This window comes from Petromyzon marinus, unplaced genomic scaffold (genome assembly GCF_048934315.1).
Source record: "Petromyzon marinus isolate PM22_M1 ecotype Great Lakes invasive population unplaced genomic scaffold, UKy_Petmar_22M1.pri1.0 PM_Scaffold_334, whole genome shotgun sequence".
In the NCBI taxonomy this organism is placed as follows: domain Eukaryota; kingdom Metazoa; phylum Chordata; class Hyperoartia; order Petromyzontiformes; family Petromyzontidae; genus Petromyzon; species Petromyzon marinus.
In genome coordinates this window covers 51,034-69,526 of record NW_027423318.1, presented here as the reverse complement: position 1 = coordinate 69,526, position 18,493 = coordinate 51,034, and the positions used below count along the sequence as shown (strand labels likewise).

At 54.3% G+C, this 18,493-nt stretch overlaps 1 protein-coding gene across 1 annotated transcript in view; it reads right to left on the bottom strand.

Moving 5' to 3' along the window:
• Nucleotides 1-896: 896 nt before the first annotated feature.
• The window catches only part of LOC116937509 (cyclin-L1), a gene marked incomplete at its 3' end in the record, with an annotated part of 48,212 nt that continues 30,615 nt past the window's right edge, over nucleotides 897-18,493 (bottom strand). The window contains exons 6-9 of the mRNA XM_076064135.1: nucleotides 12,277-12,376; nucleotides 5,456-5,560; nucleotides 2,863-2,998; nucleotides 897-1,087 (exon numbers count right to left, since the gene is read on the bottom strand). Coding sequence (XP_075920250.1) covers nucleotides 897-1,087; nucleotides 2,863-2,998; nucleotides 5,456-5,560; nucleotides 12,277-12,376 — 532 coding nt within the window. The remainder of the gene's footprint in view (nucleotides 1,088-2,862; nucleotides 2,999-5,455; nucleotides 5,561-12,276; nucleotides 12,377-18,493) is intronic.

The following is an 18,493-nucleotide window of genomic DNA, read 5'->3' as shown; positions in this document are numbered from 1 at the left end:
ACACACCACCCACCCACCACCCACACACCACCCACACACCACCCACACACCACCCACACACACACCACCCACACACCACCCACACACCACCCACCCACACACCACCACCCACACACCCACACACCACCCACACACCACCCACCCACCACCCACACACCACCCACCCACCCACACACCACCCACACACCACCCACCACCACCCACACACCACCCACACACACACCACCCACACACACACCACCCACACACCACACACACCACCCACCCACCACCCACCACCCACCCACACCACCCACCCACCCACCCACACACCACCCACACACCACCCACCACCCACACACCACCCACACCACCCACCCACCCACCCACACACCACCCACCCACCCACACACCACCCACACACCACCCACACACCACCCACCCACACACACCACCCACCCACACACCACCCACACACCACCACCCACACACACACCACCCACACACCACACACACCACCCACACACCACCCACCCACACACCCACCCACACACCACCCACACACCACCACCCACCCACACACCACCCACACACCACCACCCACCCACACACCACCCACACACCACCACCCACCCACACACCACCCACACACCACCCACACACCACCCACACACCACCCACACACCACCCACACACCACCACCCACCCACCTACTCACCCACCCACCTACTCACCCACCCACACACCCACCCACACACACACCACCCCCCCACACACCACCACCCACCACCCACCCGTTGTTGTTGTTGTGAGGGCTGCGTCCGCCCGACATCGCCGCCGCCCCCCCGCCCGGCGTCCCCACGCCGCTGCCGCCCCCCCTCCTCCTCCCCCCCCAGCCTCCCCCCCCACCTCCCCCCCCGCGGCCCCTCCCCCCCGCCCGCCGTGTCGGCGTCCAGACGCCGCTTGGCCCCGCGGAGAGCGGCCGGAGAGAGCCGCAGCAGCAGCGATGGCGGCAGTGACGTGGAGGCGGTGGAGGCGGTGGCGGCTGAGGCGGTGGAGGCGGTGGTGGTGGTGGTGGTGGTGCTGTGAGCGGGGTCTCTGGGTGATGCTGGAGGCCGTGGGGGGTGAGCGGGGGGGTGAGCGGGGGGTGAGCGGGGGGTGAGTGGGGGTGCGGGGAGAGACAGACACACACAGACACACACACAGACACACACACACAGACACACACACAGACACACACACAGACACACACACGCGTTATTAGCAGCAGCAACCATTCGCCCCGTGTCTCTCTAGCCCCGTGTCTCTCTAGCCCCGTGTCTCTCTAGCCCCGTGTCTCTCTAGCCCCGTGTCTCTCTCTCCCCCGTGCGTCTCTCTCTCCCCATGTCTCTCTCCCCGTGTGTCTCTCTCTCCCCGTGTCTCTCTCTCCCCGTGTGTCTCTCTCCCCACGTGTCTCTCTCCCCGTGTCTCTCTCTCCCCGTGTGTCTCTCTCCCCGTGTGTCTCTCTCCCCACGTGTCTCTCTCCCCGTGTCTCTCTCTCCCCGTGTCTCTCTCTCCCCGTGTCTCTCACTCCCCGTGTCTCCCTCTCCCCGTGTCTTTCTCTCCCCGTGTGTCTCTCTAACCCCGTGTCTCTCTCTCCTCGTGTCTCTCTAACCCCGTGTCTCTCTCTCCCCGTGCGTCTCTCTCTCCCCGTGTCTCTCCCACCCGTGTCTCTCTCCCTCCCCGTGTCTCTCTCTCCCCGTGTCTTTCTCTCCCCGTGTGTCTCTCTAACCCCGTGTCTCTCTCTCCTCGTGTCTCTCTAACCCCGTGTCTCTCTCTCCCCGTGCGTCTCTCTCTCCCCGTGTCTCTCCCACCCGTGTCTCTCTCCCTCCCCGTGTCTCTCTCTCCCCGTGTCTCTCTCTCCCCGTGTGTCTCTCTCCCCGTGTCTCTCTAGCCCCGTGTCTCTCTCTCCCCGTGTCTCTCTCTCCCCCGTGTCTCTCTCTCTCCGTGTCTCTCTCTCCCCGTGTCTCTCTAGCCCCGTGTCTCTCTCCCCGTGTCTCTCTAGCCCCGTGTCTCTCTCTCCCCGTGTCTCTCTCTCCCCGTGTCTCTCTCTCTCCGTGTCTCTCTCTCCCCGTGTCTCTCACTCCCCGTGTGTCTCTCTCCCCATGTGTCTCTCTCCCCATGTGTCTCTCTAGCCCCGTGCCTCTCTCTCCCCGTGTATCTCTCTAACCCCGTGTCTCTCTCTCCTCGTGTCTCTCTCTCCCCGTGTCTCTCTAGCCCCGTGTCTCTCTCCCCGTGTCTCTCTCTCCCCGTGTGTCTCTCCCCGTGTCTCTCTCTCCCCGTGTGTCTCTCTCCCCATGTGTCTCTCTCCCCGTGTCTCTCTCTCCCCGTGTCTCTCTCTCCCCATGTCTCTCTCTCTCTCCCGTGTCTCTCTCTCCCTGTGTCTCTCACTCCCCGTGTCTCTCTCCCCGTGTGTCTCTCTAGCCCCGTGTCTCTCTCTCCCCGTGTCTCTCTCTCCCCGTGTCTCTGTCTCTCTCCGTGTCTCTCTTTCCCCGTGTCTCTCACTCCCCGTGTCTCTCTCCCCGTGTGTCTCTCTCCCCGTGTCTCTCTCTCTCTCCCCGTGTCTCTCCCCGTGTCTCTCCCCGTGTCTCTCCCCGTGTCTCTCCCCGTGTCTCTCCCTGTGTCTCTCTCGCCCCGTGTCTCTCTCTCTCTCCCCGTGTTTCTCCCCGTGTCTCTCCCCGTGTCTCTCCCTGTGTCTCTCTCTCCCCGTGTCTCTCTCTCTCTCCCCGTGTCTCTCCCCGTGTCTCTCCCCGTGTCTCTCCCCGTGTCTCTCCCCGTGTCTCTCCCCATGTCTCTCCCGTGTCTCTCTCCCCGTGTCTCCCTCTCCCCGTGCGTCTCTCTCACCGGGTTTGGACGCTGGCGAGAACCTTCCGGGGGTGCCCGGGTTAGGCTCCAGGCAGAATCCACGCTCCCTCAGCTTCAGCTCCTGCAGCTCCACGCGGCAGCGCTCCACACAGCTCTCGAGGTGCTCCAGGCTCGGCTACGGAGAGACACACACAGATACACACACACAGATATATACACACACACACACAGATATACACACACACACAGATATATACACACACACACAGATATACACACACACATACACACAGATATACACACACAGATATACACACAGATATACACACATACACAGATATACACACACAGATATACACACATACACAGACAGATTTACACACACAGACAAGCACACACACACACAGACTCACACACACACACAGACACACAGACACACACACAGACACACACACACAGACACACACACAGACACATACACACACAGACACACACACACAGACACACACACACACAGACACAAACACACAGACACAAACACATACATACACACAGACACACACACACAGACACACACACACACATACAGTGTACACACAGACACAGTACACACACAGACAACAACAACCGCCATTCGCCACTAAGTGGTGGTGACGTCACCACGACGCTTGTGCCAGGCTATGTGCACCCTGAGGCCACGTGAAGTGTCGAACGCCCGCTGGCAGGATGTCACGGGGCAGACCCAGGTGCCACGGGTCGACTGACTGAGATGACTGGCTGATGCACCACCTGTGCCCCCTACTGTGCCAACCTGCTGTGCTTTAGCCACCTGGCGCTCCGCTCGTTGTTCTGAGCGTCGCTCCTCCGCCCTCCATTGTTGTTGGAGGGCGACTGCCTCCAACTGCCCAGTAGCGTCCTTCACGAGCCTCCTCCACAGAGGCCGATCTTGACACCGCTGGTACCAGTCATCGGCAAGTCCACTCAGCTCCACATCCTCCTGTACCACATCACTCCATCTCTTCTCTAGCCCGTGCCGCGCCCGTTTAGCCCCCTCAATCCGGCCAAACAAAAGCTGTTTCGGCATGCGGTGGCTGGACATGCGGGCTACATGACCCAGCCATCGCAGCCTTGCCTGCCAGAGGAGCTCACCGATGGGACCCTGCCCAGATCTTTCAAGGATTTATGAGCTCCTCACACAATCCAGTCTGGTTAAACCCAGGATGGATCGTAGGCAGGCCAGCCTAAATGTTTCTAACCGGCGAAGATGTTCCATTAGGGGGGTCCACGTTTCGCAAGCGTAGAGAAGGGAGGGAATGACCGTGGCCGAGAAGACCTGAAGCTTAGTGCGGAGCGACAGACCAGGTAGCTTCCACACAGCGTTACGCAACCGATGAAAAGATATTGCTGCTCGACTGATTCGGAGTGAGACCTCTGCTGTTAAACTGGAGCCAGTCATAAGCACACTGCCCAGGTATGGGAAACTCTCCACTCTCTCCACAACTGCCCCATCACCGATTGGGAGTTGTGGGGGTGGAGTGTCCGATGGTACAAAATACCCAGGCAGGTGCTTAGTTTTGGTGGGGCTGATGGTAAGGCCCCACCTCTTAGTGGCATGCTCCAGTCTCAGCAGCAGCGTCTCCAACTCCTCCTCTGACTGAGCAGCTATTACCAAATCATCAGCATACATAACGTGGTTGAGCAATAGGGAGCCATCCCTTGACCGCACCCGGGCATCGATTAGCCTCCCATTATATCTGTACCATATGGAGATTCCCCCGGTACAGCTATTGAAGGCTTCACGAACTACGTGGTCAAAATAGATGTTAAATAATGTGGGAGCCAGAGGACATCCCTGTCGCACCCCAAGGTGTACAGGGAATGGCTCTGACTCCCGGCCACGTAGTTTTACCCGGGCCCGCTCACCATCATGAAGGTCCTTAATGATCGTGAGCAGAGGGTCAGGTACTCCAAAAGCACGAAGAACGACCCAGAGCCCAGGCCTACTGATGGTATCATAGGCCTTGACCAGGTCACACACACAGACACACACACACAGACACACACACACAGACAGACACACACGCACACACAGACAGACACACACACACACAGACACACACACACACAGACAGACACACACACACACACAGACACACACACACACAGACAGACACACACACACACACACACAGACACACACACACAGACACACACACAGACACATAAACACAGACACACACACACACAGACACACAGACACACACACACACAGACACACACACACAGACACACACACACACACAGACACACACACACACAGACACACACAGACACACACACACAGACACACACACACACACACAGACACACACACACACACAGACACAGACACACACAGACACACACACAGACACACACACACACACAGACACACACACACACAGACACACACACACACACAGACACACACACACACAGACAGACACACACACAGACACACACACAGACACACAGTCACACACACACACACAGACACACACACACACACAGACACACACACACACACAGACACACACACAGACACACAGTCACACACACACACAGTCACACACAGTCACACACAGACACACACCTTGCGCCGATTGTAGAGCTGTAGAATGGCGAGACAGATGTCCTGCAGGTCTGCCTCGTCCGCTCCAAACAGCGAGAACCACGGAGGTCGCCCTGGTAGCGGGATCTACACAACAACAACACCACACTACAACCACCACCACCACTACTACAACAACCACCACTACTACAACCACCACAACTACAACAACCACAACTACAACAACCACCACTACTACAACCACCACCACAACTACAACAATACCACAACTACAACCACCACAACTACACCAACCACCAGTACTACAACCACCACCACAACTACAACAACCACCACCACAACTATAACCACCACCACAACTACAACAACCACATCTACAACAACCACCACAACTACAACAACCACCACCATTACTACAACCACAACCACCACCACCACAACTACAACCACCACCACCACTACTACAACCACCAGCACTACTACAACCACCACTACTACTACAACCACCACAACTACTACAACCACTACTACAACAACCACCACAACTACAACCACCACCACAACTACAACAACCATAACTACAACCACCACCACAACTACAACAACTACAACTACAACAACCACCACAACTACAACAACCACAACTGCAACCACCACAACTACCACAACTACAACAACCACAACTACAACAACCACAACTACAACACCACCACAACTACAACAACCACCACCACAACTACAACAACCACAACAACACCACCACTACTACAACCACCACCACAACCACAACCATCACCACAACTACAACCACCACAACTACTACTACAACCACCACCACCACAACTACAACAACCACAACTACTACTACAACCACCACCACCACTACAACAACTCCCACCACCACAACTACAACCAGGTGAGCGTGTTAGTGAGCGGGTGAGCGTGTGAGTGAGTGGGCGAGCGTGTGAGTGAGCAGGTGAGCGTGTGAATTGGTGAGCATGTGAGCGTGTGAGCGAGCAGGTGAGCGTGTGAGCGGGTGAGCGAGTAGGTGAGCGTGTGAGCGTGTGAGTGTGTGAGTGAGCAGGTGAGCGTGTGAGTAGGTGAGCGGGTGAGCGTGTGAGTGAGTAGGCGAGCGTGAGTGAGCGGGTGAGCGTGTGAATTGGTGAGCGTGTGAGCGAGCAGGTGAGCGTGTGAGTGAGCGGGTAAGTGAGTAGGTGAGCGTGTGAGTGAGTAGGTGAGCGTGTGAGAAGGTGAGCGTGTGAGTGAGCGGGTGAGTGTGTGAGCGAGTGAGTAGGTGAGCGTGTGAGCGAGCGAGTAGGTGAGCGTGTGAGTGAGTAGGTGAGCGTGTGAGTAGGTGAGCGAGTGAGCGAGTAGGTGAGCATGTGAGCGAGCGAGTAGGTGAGCGTGTGAGTGAGTAGGTGAGCGTGTGAGTAGGTGAGCGTGTGAGTGAGTAGGTGAGCGTGTGAGTAGGTGAGCGTGTGAGTGAGTAGGTGAGCGTGTGAGCGAGCGTGTGAGTGAGCGAGTAGGTGAGCGTGTGAGCGAGCGAGTAGGTGAGCGTGTGAGTGAGTAGGTGAGCGTGTGAGTAGGTGAGTGTGTGAGTGAGTAGGTGAGCGTGTGAGTAGGTGAGCGTGTGAGTAGGTGAGCGTGTGAGTGAGTAGGTGAGCGTGTGAGCGAGCGTGTGAGTGAGCGAGTAGGTGAGCGTGTGAGCGAGCGAGTAGGTGAGCGTGTGAGTGAGTAGGTGAGCGTGTGAGTAGGTGAGCGTGTGAGTAGGTGAGCGTGTGAGTGAGTAGGTGAGCGTGTGAGCGAGCGTGTGAGTGAGCGAGTAGGTGAGCGTGTGAGCGAGCGAGTAGGTGAGCGTGTGAGTGAGTAGGTGAGCGTGTGAGTAGGTGAGCGTGTGAGTAGGTGAGCGTGTGAGTGAGTAGGTGAGCGTGTGAGTAGGTGAGCGTGTGAGCGAGCGAGTAGGTGAGCGTGTGAGTGAGTAGGTGAGCGTGTGAGTAGGTGAGCGTGTGAGTGAGTAGGTGAGCGTGTGAGTAGGTGAGCGAGTGAGCGAGTAGGTGAGCGTGTGAGCGAGCGAGTAGGTGAGCGTGTGAGTGAGTAGGTGAGCGTGTGAGTAGGTGAGCGTGTGAGTAGGTGAGCGTGTGAGTAGGTGAGCGTGTGCGTGAGTAGGTGAGCGTGTGAGTAGGTGAGCGTGTGAGTAGGTGAGCGTGTGAGTGAGTAGGTGAGCGTGTGAGTAGGTGAGCGTGTGAGTGAGTAGGTGAGCGTGTGAGTAGGTGAGCGTGTGTGTAGGTGAGCGTGTGAGTGAGTAGGTGAGCGTGTGAGTGAGTAGGTGAGCGTGTGAGTAGGTGAGCGTGTGAGTAGGTGAGCGTGTGAGTGAGTAGGTGAGCGTGTGAGTAGGTGAGCGAGTGAGCGAGTAGGTGAGCGTGTGAGCGAGCGAGTAGGTGAGCGTGTGAGCGAGCGAGTAGGTGAGCGTGTGAGTGAGTAGGTGAGCGTGTGAGTAGGTGAGCGTGTGAGTGAGTAGGTGAGCATGTGAGTAGGTGAGCGTGTGAGTGAGTAGGTGAGCGTGTGAGTGAGTAGGTGAGCGTGTGAGTAGGTGAGCGTGTGAGTAGGTGAGCGTGTGAGTGAGTAGGTGAGCGTGTGAGTAGGTGAGCGTGTGAGTAGGTGAGCGTGTGAGTAGGTGAGCGTGTGAGTAGGTGAGCGTGTGAGTGAGTAGGTGAGCGTGTGAGTAGGTGAGCGTGTGAGTAGGTGAGCGTGTGAGTGAGTAGGTGAGCGTGTGAGTGAGCGTGTGAGTGAGCGTGTGAGTGAGCGAGTAGGTGAGCGTGTGAGCGAGCGTGTGAGTGAGCGAGTAGGTGAGCGTGTGAGTGAGCGTGTGAGTGAGCGTGTGAGTGAGCGTGTGAGTGAGCGTGTGAGTGAGTAGGTGAGTGAGCGTGTGAGTGAGCGAGTAGGTGAGCGTGTGAGCGAGCGTGTGAGTGAGTAGGTGAGTGAGCGTGTGAGCGTGTGAGTGAGCGTGTGAGTGAGCGAGTGGGTGAGCGTGTGAGTGAGCGTGTGAGTGAGCGTGTGAGTGAGCGTGTGAGTGAGCGAGTGAGCGTGTGAGAAGGTGAGCGAGTGAGCGAGCGAGTGAGTGAGCGAGTAGGTGAGCGTGTGAGCGCGTGAGAAGGTGAGCGTGTGAGTGAGCGTGTGAGTGAGCGTGTGAGTGAGCGTGTGAGTGAGTAGGTGAGCGTGTAAGTGAGTAGATGAGCGTGTGAGTGAGCGTGTGAGTGAGCGTGTGAGTGAGCGTGTGAGTGAGCGTGTGAGTGAGCGTGTGAGAAGGTGAGCGTGTGAGTGAGCGTGTGAGTGAGCGTGTGAGTGAGTAGGTGAGTGAGCGTGTGAGTGAGCGTGTGAGTGAGCATGTGAGTGAGTAGGTGAGTGAGCGTGTGAGTGAGCGCGTGAGTGAGCGTGTGAGAAGGTGAGCGTGTGAGAAGGTGAGCGTGTGAGTGAGCGTGTGAGTGAGCGTGTGAGTGAGCGTGTGAGTGAGCGTGTGAGTGAGCGTGTGAGTGAGCGTGTGAGTGAGCGTGTGAGTGAGCGTGTGAGTGAGCGCGTGAGTGAGCGCGTGAGTGAGCGTGTGAGTGAGCGTGTGAGTGAGCGTGTGAGCAGGTGAGCGTGTGAGTGAGCGTGTGAGTGAGTAGGTGAGCGTGTGAGTGAGAAGGTGAGCGTGTGAGTGAGCGTGTGAGTGAGCGTGTGAGTGAGCGTGTGAGTGAGCGTGTGAGTGAGCGTGTGAGTGAGCATGTGAGTGAGCGCGTGAGTGAGCGTGTGAGTGAGCGTGTAAGTGAGCGTGTGAGAAGGTGAGCGTGTGAGTGAGCGTGTGAGTGAGCGTGTGAGTGAGTAGGTGAGCGTGTGAGTGAGCGTGTGAGTGAGTAGGTGAGCGTGTGAGTGAGCGTGTGAGTGAGCGTGTGAGTGAGCGTGTGAGTGAGTAGGTGAGCGTGTGAGTGAGCGTGTGAGTGAGCGTGTGAGTGAGCGTGTGAGTGAGCGTGTGAGTGAGCGTGTGAGTGAGCGTGTGAGTGAGCGTGTGAGTGAGTAGGTGAGCGTGTGAGTGAGCGTGTGAGTGAGTAGGTGAGCGAGTGAGTGAGCGTGTGAGTGAGCGTGTGAGTGAGCGTGTGAGTGAGCGTGTGAGTGAGTAGGTGAGCGTGTGAGTGAGTAGGTGAGCGAGTGATTGAGCGTGTGAGTGAGCGTGTGAGTGAGCGTGTGAGTGAGCGTGTGAGTGAGCGCGTGAGTGAGCGTGTGAGAAGGTGAGCGTGTGAGTGAGTGTGTGAGTAGGTGAGCGTGTGAGTAGGTGAGCGTGTGAGTGAGCGTGTGAGTGAGCGTGTGAGTGAGCGTGTGAGTGAGCGTGTGAGTGAGCGTGTGAGTGAGTAGGTGAGCGTGTGAGTGAGCGTGTGAGTGAGTAGGTGAGCGAGTGAGTGAGCGTGTGAGTGAGCGTGTGAGTGAGCGTGTGAGTGAGCGTGTGAGTGAGTAGGTGAGCGAGTGAGTGAGCGTGTGAGTGAGCGTGTGAGTGAGCGTGTGAGTGAGCGTGTGAGAAGGTGAGCGTGTGAGTGAGCGTGTGAGTGAGCGTGTGAGAAGGTGAGCGTGTGAGAAGGTGAGCGTGTGAGTGAGCGTGTGAGTGAGCGTGTGAGTAGGTGAGCGTGTGGGTGAGTAGGTGAGCGTGTGAGTAGGTGAGCGTGTGAGTGAGTAGGTGAGCGTGTGAGTAGGTGAGCGTGTGAGTGAGTAGGTGAGCGTGTGAATGAGTAGGTGAGCGTGTGAGTGAGTAGGTGAGTGAGCGTGTGAGTGAGCGTGTGAGTAGGTGAGCGTGTGAGTGAGCGTGTGAGTGAGTAGGTGAGTGAGCGTGTGAGTGAGCGTGTGAGTGAGCGTGTGAGTGAGCGTGTGAGTAGGTGAGCGTGTGAGTGAGCGTGTGAGTGAGTAGGTGAGCGAGTGAGCGTGTGAGTGAGCGTGTGAGTGAGCGTGTGAGTAGGTGAGCGTGTGAGTGAGCGTGTGAGTGAGCGTGTGAGTGAGCGTGTGAGTGAGCGTGTGAGTGAGCGTGTGAGTAGGTGAGCGTGTGAGCATGGGAGTGAGTAGGTGAGTGAGCGTGTGAGTGAGCGTGTGAGTGAGTAGGTGAGCGTGTGAGTGAGCGAGTGAGCGTGTGAGTGAGCGAGCAGGTGAGCGTGTGAGTAGGTGAGCGTGTGAGTGAGCGTGTGAGAAGGTGAGCGTGTGAGTGAGCGTGTGAGTGAGCGAGCAGGTGAGCGTGTGAGTAGGTGAGCGTGTGAGTGAGTAGGTGAGCGTGTGAGTAGGTGAGCGTGTGAGTAGGTGAGCGTGTGAGTAGGTGAGCGTGTGAGTGAGCGTGTGAGTGAGAGCGTGTGAGTGAGTGAGTGAGTAGGTGAGCGTGTGAGTGAGTAGGTGAGCGTGTGAGTAGGTGAGCGTGTGAGTGAGCGTGTGAGTGAGCGTGTGAGTAGGTGAGCATGTGAGTGAGCGTGTGAGTGAGCGTGTGAGTGAGCGTGTGAGTAGGTGAGCGTGTGAGTGAGTAGGTGAGCGTGTGAGTAGGTGAGCGTGTGAGTGAGTAGGTGAGCGTGTGAGTAGGTGAGCGTGTGAGTGAGCGAGTAGGTGAGCGTGTGAGTGAGCGTGTGAGTGGGCGTGTGAGTAGGTGAGCGTGTGAGTGAGCGAGTAGGTGAGCGTGTGAGTAGGTGAGCGTGTGAGTGAGCGAGTAGGTGAGCGTGTGAGTGAGCGTGTGAGTGGGCGTGTGAGTAGGTGAGCGTGTGAGTGAGCGAGTAGGTGAGCGTGTGAGTAGGTGAGCGTGTGAGTGAGCGAGTAGGTGAGCGTGTGAGTGAGCGTGTGAGTGGGCGTGTGAGTAGGTGAGCGTGTGAGTGAGCGAGTAGGTGAGCGTGTGAGTAGGTGAGCGTGTGAGTGAGCGAGTAGGTGAGCGTGTGAGTGAGCGTGTGAGTGGGCGTGTGAGTAGGTGAGCGTGTGAGTGAGCGTGTGAGTGGGCGTGTGAGTAGGTGAGCGTGTGAGTGAGCGTGTGAGTGGGCGTGTGAGTAGGTGAGCGTGTGAGTGGGCGTGTGAGTAGGTGAGCGAGTGAGTGAGCGTGTGAGTGGGCGTGTGAGTAGGTGAGCGTGTGAGTGAGCGTGTGAGTAGGTGAGCGTGTGAGTGAGCGTGTGAGTGGGCGTGTGAGTAGGTGAGCGTGTGAGTGGGCGTGTGAGTAGGTGAGCGAGTGAGTGAGCGTGTGAGTGGGCGTGTGAGTAGGTGAGCGAGTGAGTGAGCGTGTGAGTAGGTGAGCGAGTGAGTGAGCGTGTGAGTAGGTGAGCGTGTGAGTGAGCGTGTGAGTGAGCGTGTGAGTGAGCGTGTGAGTGAGCGTGTGAGTGAGCGTGTGAGTGAGCGTGTGAGTAGGTGAGCGTGTGAGTGAGCGTGTGAGTAGGTGAGCGTGTGAGCAGGTGAGCGTGTGAGTGAGTAGGTGAGCGAGTGAGTGAGCGTGTGAGTGAGTGTGTGAGTAGGTGAGCGTGTGAGTAGGTGAGCGTGTGAGTGAGCGTGTGAGTGGGCGTGTGAGTAGGTGAGCGAGTGAGTGAGCGTGTGAGTGAGCGTGTGAGTGGGCGTGTGAGTAGGTGAGCGTGTGAGTGGGCGTGTGAGTAGGTGAGCGTGTGAGTGGGCGTGTGAGTAGGTGAGCGAGTGAGTGAGCGTGTGAGTAGGTGAGCATGTGAGTGGGCGTGTGAGTAGGTGAGCGAGTGAGTGAGCGTGTGAGTGAGCGTGTGAGTGGGCGTGTGAGTAGGTGAGCGTGTGAGTGGGCGTGTGAGTAGGTGAGCGTGTGAGTGGGCGTGTGAGTAGGTGAGCGAGTGAGTGAGCGTGTGTACCTGCAGTGTGCGTGCCGAGAGGTAGATGCAGGCACATGCGATGGTCTCTGGGCTGTAGCGCACAAACACGTTTGTGCGTAGGCTGTCATTCATGTAGTTCCTGTGTTTACACGCGTAGCGGGGGGGGGGGGAGGGGGGGGCGTGACACGTGAGCGACACGCCAACGACACGCCAACGACACGCCAACGACACGCCAACGTCACGGCGAACACGCACGGGGTGGGGGGTGACACGGGGGTGACGTGCACACGCCCTCGCTAACACGGCGACACACGCCAACACACACACACACAGCGACACACACACACAGCGACACACACACACAGCGACACACGCACACACACACAGCGCCAACACACACACAGCGACACACGCACACACACACACACAGCCACACACACACAGAGACACACACACACAGAGACACACACACACACAGAGACACACACACACAGACACACACACAGATACACACACACAGACACACACACAGAGACACACACACACACAGCGACACACACACACAAACACAGCCACACACACACACACACAGCGACACGCACACACAGCGACACACAGCGACACACACACACACAGCGACACACACACACACACAGCGACACGCACACACAGCGACACACAGCGACACACACACACACAGCGACACACACACACACAGCGACACGCATACACAGCGACACACAGCGACACACACACACACAGCGACACACACACACACACAGCCACACACACAGCCACACACGCACACACACACACACAGCGACACACACACACACACAGTGACACACACACACAGCGACACACACAGTGACACACACACAGCGACACACGCACACACACAGCGACACACACACACAAACACATCAGCGACACGCAGACACACACACACAGCGACACACACACACAGCGACACACACACACACACAGCGACACGCACACACAGCGACACACACACACAGCGACACACAAACACACGCACACACACACAGCGACACGCACACACACACACAGCGACATGCACACACAGCGACACACAGCGACACACAAACACACACACAGCGACACGCAAACACACACACAGCGACACGCACACACACACACACAGCGACACGCACACACACACAGCGACACGCACACACAGCGACACGCAAACACACACACACAGCGACACGCAAACACACACACACAGCGACACGCAAACACACACACAGCGACACGCCAACACGCTAACACTGACACGCTAACACGCCAACACGCTAACACTGACACGCTAACACTGACATGCTCACACTGACACGCTAACACGGTGACACGCTAACACGCCAACACACACCGACGGTGACACGCTAACACTGATGAACACGGCGACACGCTAACACTGACACGCTAACACTGACACTCTAACACTGACACTCTAACACTGACACTCTAACACTGACACTCTAACACTGACACTCTAACACTGACACTCTAACACTGACACTCTAACACTGACACGCAAACACTGACACTCGAACACTGACACTCTAACACTGACACTCTAACACTGACACTCTAACACTGACACTCTAACACTGACACTCTAACACTGACACTCTAACACTGACACTCTAACACTGACACTCTAACACTGACACGCAAACACTGACACTCGAACACTGACACTCTAACACTGACACTCTAACACTGACACTCTAACACTGACACTCTAACACTGACACTCTAACACTGACACTCTAACACTGACACTCTAACACTGACACTCTAACACTGACACTCTAACACTGACACTCTAACACTGACACGCAAACACTGACACTCTAACACTGACACTCTAACACTGACACTCTAACACTGACACTCTAACACTGACACTCTAACACTGACACTCTAACACTGACACGCAAACACTGACACTCTAACACTGACACTCTAACACTGACACGCTGACACTAACACTGACACTCTAACACTGACACTCTAACACTGACACTCTAACACTGACACTCTTAACACTGACACTAACACTCTAACACTGACACTAACACTGACACTCTAACACTGACACGCTATGATGGTTACAACAAGCTAACGCTGACACACTAACACCGGTGACACGCTAACGACACGTCACAGTGACACGCTAACACAGCAACGCGCATGCACACACACACACGCCACCATCACACCAACACACAGACGAAATACAACACGCGCCAACACACAACAGGCATCCATCACACACACACGCACGCCACCATCACACCAACACACAGACGAAATACAACACACGCCAACACACAACAGGCATCCATCACACACACACACACGTGTACTCAGCATAACACACCAAGAACGCACGCAAACACACCACGCTTATACACACACACACGTGTGTATGCGCGTACACACACACACAGTGTACACACACACACGTGTACACACACACACGTGTACAAACACACATTCACACAACACTCACTCTCTCCACAAGACTCTTACCCCCCCCCACTCTATAACACTGCTATACACTACACTACAATAACCACTACTATACACTACACTATAATAACCACTACTATACACTACAATAACCACTACTATACACTACAATATACAGTACACTATACACTACACTATACACTACAATAACCACTACACTATACACTACACTACAATAACCACTACTATACACTACACTATAATAACCACTACTATACACTACAATAACCACTACTATACACTACAATATACAGTACACTATACACTACACTATACACTACAATAACCACTACACTATACACTACACTACAATAACCACTACTATAAACTACACTACAATAACCACTACTATACACTACACTACAATAACAACTACTATACACTACAATAACCACTACTATACACTACACTATAAACTACACTACAATAACCACTACTATACACTACACTATAAACTACACTACAATAACCACTACTATACACTATAATAACCACTACTATACACTACACTATACATTACACTACACTAAACACTACACTACAATAACCACTACTATACACTACACTACAATAACCACTACTATACACTACACTATACATTACACTACACTACAATAACCACTACTATACACTACACTATACACTACACTACTATACACTACAATAACCACTACACATTACACTACACTACTATAACCACTACTATACACTACACTATTATAACCACCACTATACACTACACTACTATACACTACACTATACACTACACTATTATAACCACCACTATACACTACACTATACACTACACTATTATAACCACTAATATACATTGCACTGTACACTACACTACTGTAACCACTGTACACTATACACTCTTTACAGCCCCCCCCCCCACTGTACGGGCCCCCCACTCTGTAAGGCCCCCCACTCTGTACAGGGCCCCCCACTCTGTACAGGGCCCCCCACTCTGTACAGGGCCCCCCCACTCTGTAAGGCCCCCCACTCTGTAAGGCCCCCCACTCTGTACAGGGCCCCCCACTCTGTACAGGTCCCCCACTCTGTAAGGCCCCCCCACTCTGTAAGGCCCCCCACTCTGTAAGGCCCCCCACTCTGTACAGGGCCCCCCCACTGTACAGGGCCCCCCACTCTGTAAGGCCCCCCCACTCTGTACAGAGCCCCCCGCCACTCTGTACAGGGCCCCCCCTACTCTGCACAGGCCCCCCCACTGTACAGGCCCCCCCACTTTGTAAGGCCCTCCACTGTACAGGGCCCCCCAATCTCTACAGGCCCCCCACTCTGTACAGGCCCCCCCACTGTACAGGCCCCCCCCCACTGTACAGGCCCCCCACTCTGTACAGGGCCCCCCCACTCTGTACAGGGCCCCCACTCTGTAAGGCCCCCCACTCTGTAAGGCCCCCACTCTGTAAGGCCCCCCACTCTGTACAGGCCCCCCCCCACTCTGTACAGGGCCCCCCCCCCACTCTGTACAGGGCCCCCCCCCACTCTATACAGGGCCCCCCCCACTCTGTACAGGGCCCCCCCACTGTACAGGGCCCCCCACTCTGTAAGGCCCCCCACTGTACGGGCCCCCCACTGTACGCCCCCCCCCCCCCTTTACAGAGTCCCCCACTGTACCGGCCCTCTACTGTACAGCCCCAACCCCCCAGTGTGTAGTGTATAGTGTAGTGTATAGTGTAGTGTGGTGTATAGTGTACTGTAGTGTATAGTATAGTGTATAGTGTGGTGTGGTGTATAGTGTAGTGTATAGTGTAGTGTATAGTATAGTGTATAGTGTAGTGTATAGTGTAGTGTGGTGTATAGTGTAGTGTAGTGTATAGTATAGTGTATAGTATAGTGTAGTGTATAGTGTAGTGTGGTGTATAGTGTAGTGTATAGTGTAGTGTATAGTGTAGTGTATTGTGTAGTGTGGTGTATAGTGTATAGTGTATTGTGGTGTATAGTGTAGTGTATAGTGTAGTGTAAAGTGTAGTGTATAGTGTAGTGTATAGTGTAGTGTATAGTGTAGTGTGGTGTATAGTGTAGTGTATAGTGTAGTGTATTGTGTAGTGTATAGTGTAGTGTATAGTGTAAAGTGTAGTGTATAGTGTAGTGTATAGTGTAGTGTATAGTGTTGTGTGGTGTATAGTGTAGTGTATAGTGTAGTGTATTGTGTAGTGTGGTGTATAGTGTAGTGTATAGTGTAGTGTAGTGTATAGTGTAGTAGTGTAGTGTATAGTGTAGTAGTGTAGTATAGTGTGTAGTGTATAGTGTGTAGTGTATAGTGTGTAGTATAGTGTGTAGTATAGTGTGGTGTATAGTGTATAACGTAGTGTATAGTGTAGTGTGTAGTGTATAATGTAGTGTGTAGTGTATAGTGTGTAGTGTATAGTGTAGTGTATAGTGTAGTGTATAGTGTAGTAGTGAAGTGTATAGTGTAGTGTATAGTGTAGTATATAGTGTAGTGTTTAATATAGTGTATAGTAGTGTAGTGTATAGTGTAGTGTATAGTGCAGTATATAGTAGTGTAAGTGTAGTGTATAGTGTAGTGTGTAGTATAGTGAATAGTAGTGTAGTGTATAGTGTAGTGTATAGTGTAGTATAGTGAATAGTAGTGTATAGTGTAGTGTATAGTAGTGTATAGTGTAGTGTATAGTAGTGTATAGTGTAGTGTATAGTGTAGTGTAAGTGTAGTGTATAGTGTAGTGTGTAGTATAGTGTATAGTAGTGTTGTGTATAGTGTAGTGTATAGTAGTGTAGTGTATAGTAGTGTAGTGTATAGTGTAGTGCAGTGTAAGTGTAGTGTATAGTAGTGTATAGTAGTGCAGTGTAAGTGTAGTGTATAGTAGTGTAGTGTATAGTGCAGTGTATAGTGCAGTGTATAGTGTAGTGTATAGTGTAGTGTATAGTGTAGTGTGTAGTATGGTGAATAGTAGTGTAGTGTATAGTGTAGTGTATAGTGTAGTGTGTAGTATGGTGAATAGTAGTGTAGTGTATAGTGTAGTGTATAGTGTAGTGTGTAGTATAGTGAATAGTAGTGTAGTGTATAGTGTAGTGTATAGTACTGTGGGCTAGTTAGGTGACAGTAGTGCAATGGTGAATATGGTGGTGATAGCTTGGCGAGTAGTAGTGAGTAGCGAGTTCTAGTGGTGAGGATGGTGGTTCTAGTGGTGAGCACGGTGGTTCTGGTGGTGAGCACAGTGGTGGTGAGGACGGTGGTTCTAGTGGTGAGGACAGTGGTGGTGAGCACGGTGGTTCTAGTGGTGAGGACGGTGGTGGTGAGCACGGTGGTTCTAGTGGTGAGGACGGTGGTTCTAGTGGTGAGCACGGTGGTTCTAGTGGTGAGCACAGTGGTGGTGAGCACGGTGGTTCTAGTGGTGAGGACGGTGGTTCTAGTGGTGAGGACGGTGGTTCTAGTGGTGAGCACAGTGGTGGTGAGGACGGTGGTTCTAGTGGTGAGGACAGTGGTGGTGAGGACGGTGGTTCTAGTGGTGAGGACAGTGGTGGTGAGCATGGTGGTTCTAGTGGTGAGCACAGTGGTGGTGAGCACGGTGGTTCTAGTGGTGAGGATGGTGGTTCTAGTGGTGAGGACGGTGGTTCTAGTGGTGAGCACGGTGGTTCTAGTGGTGAGCACAGTGGTGGTGAGCACGGTGGTTCTAGTGGTGAGGACGGTGGTTCTAGTGGTGAGGACGGTGGT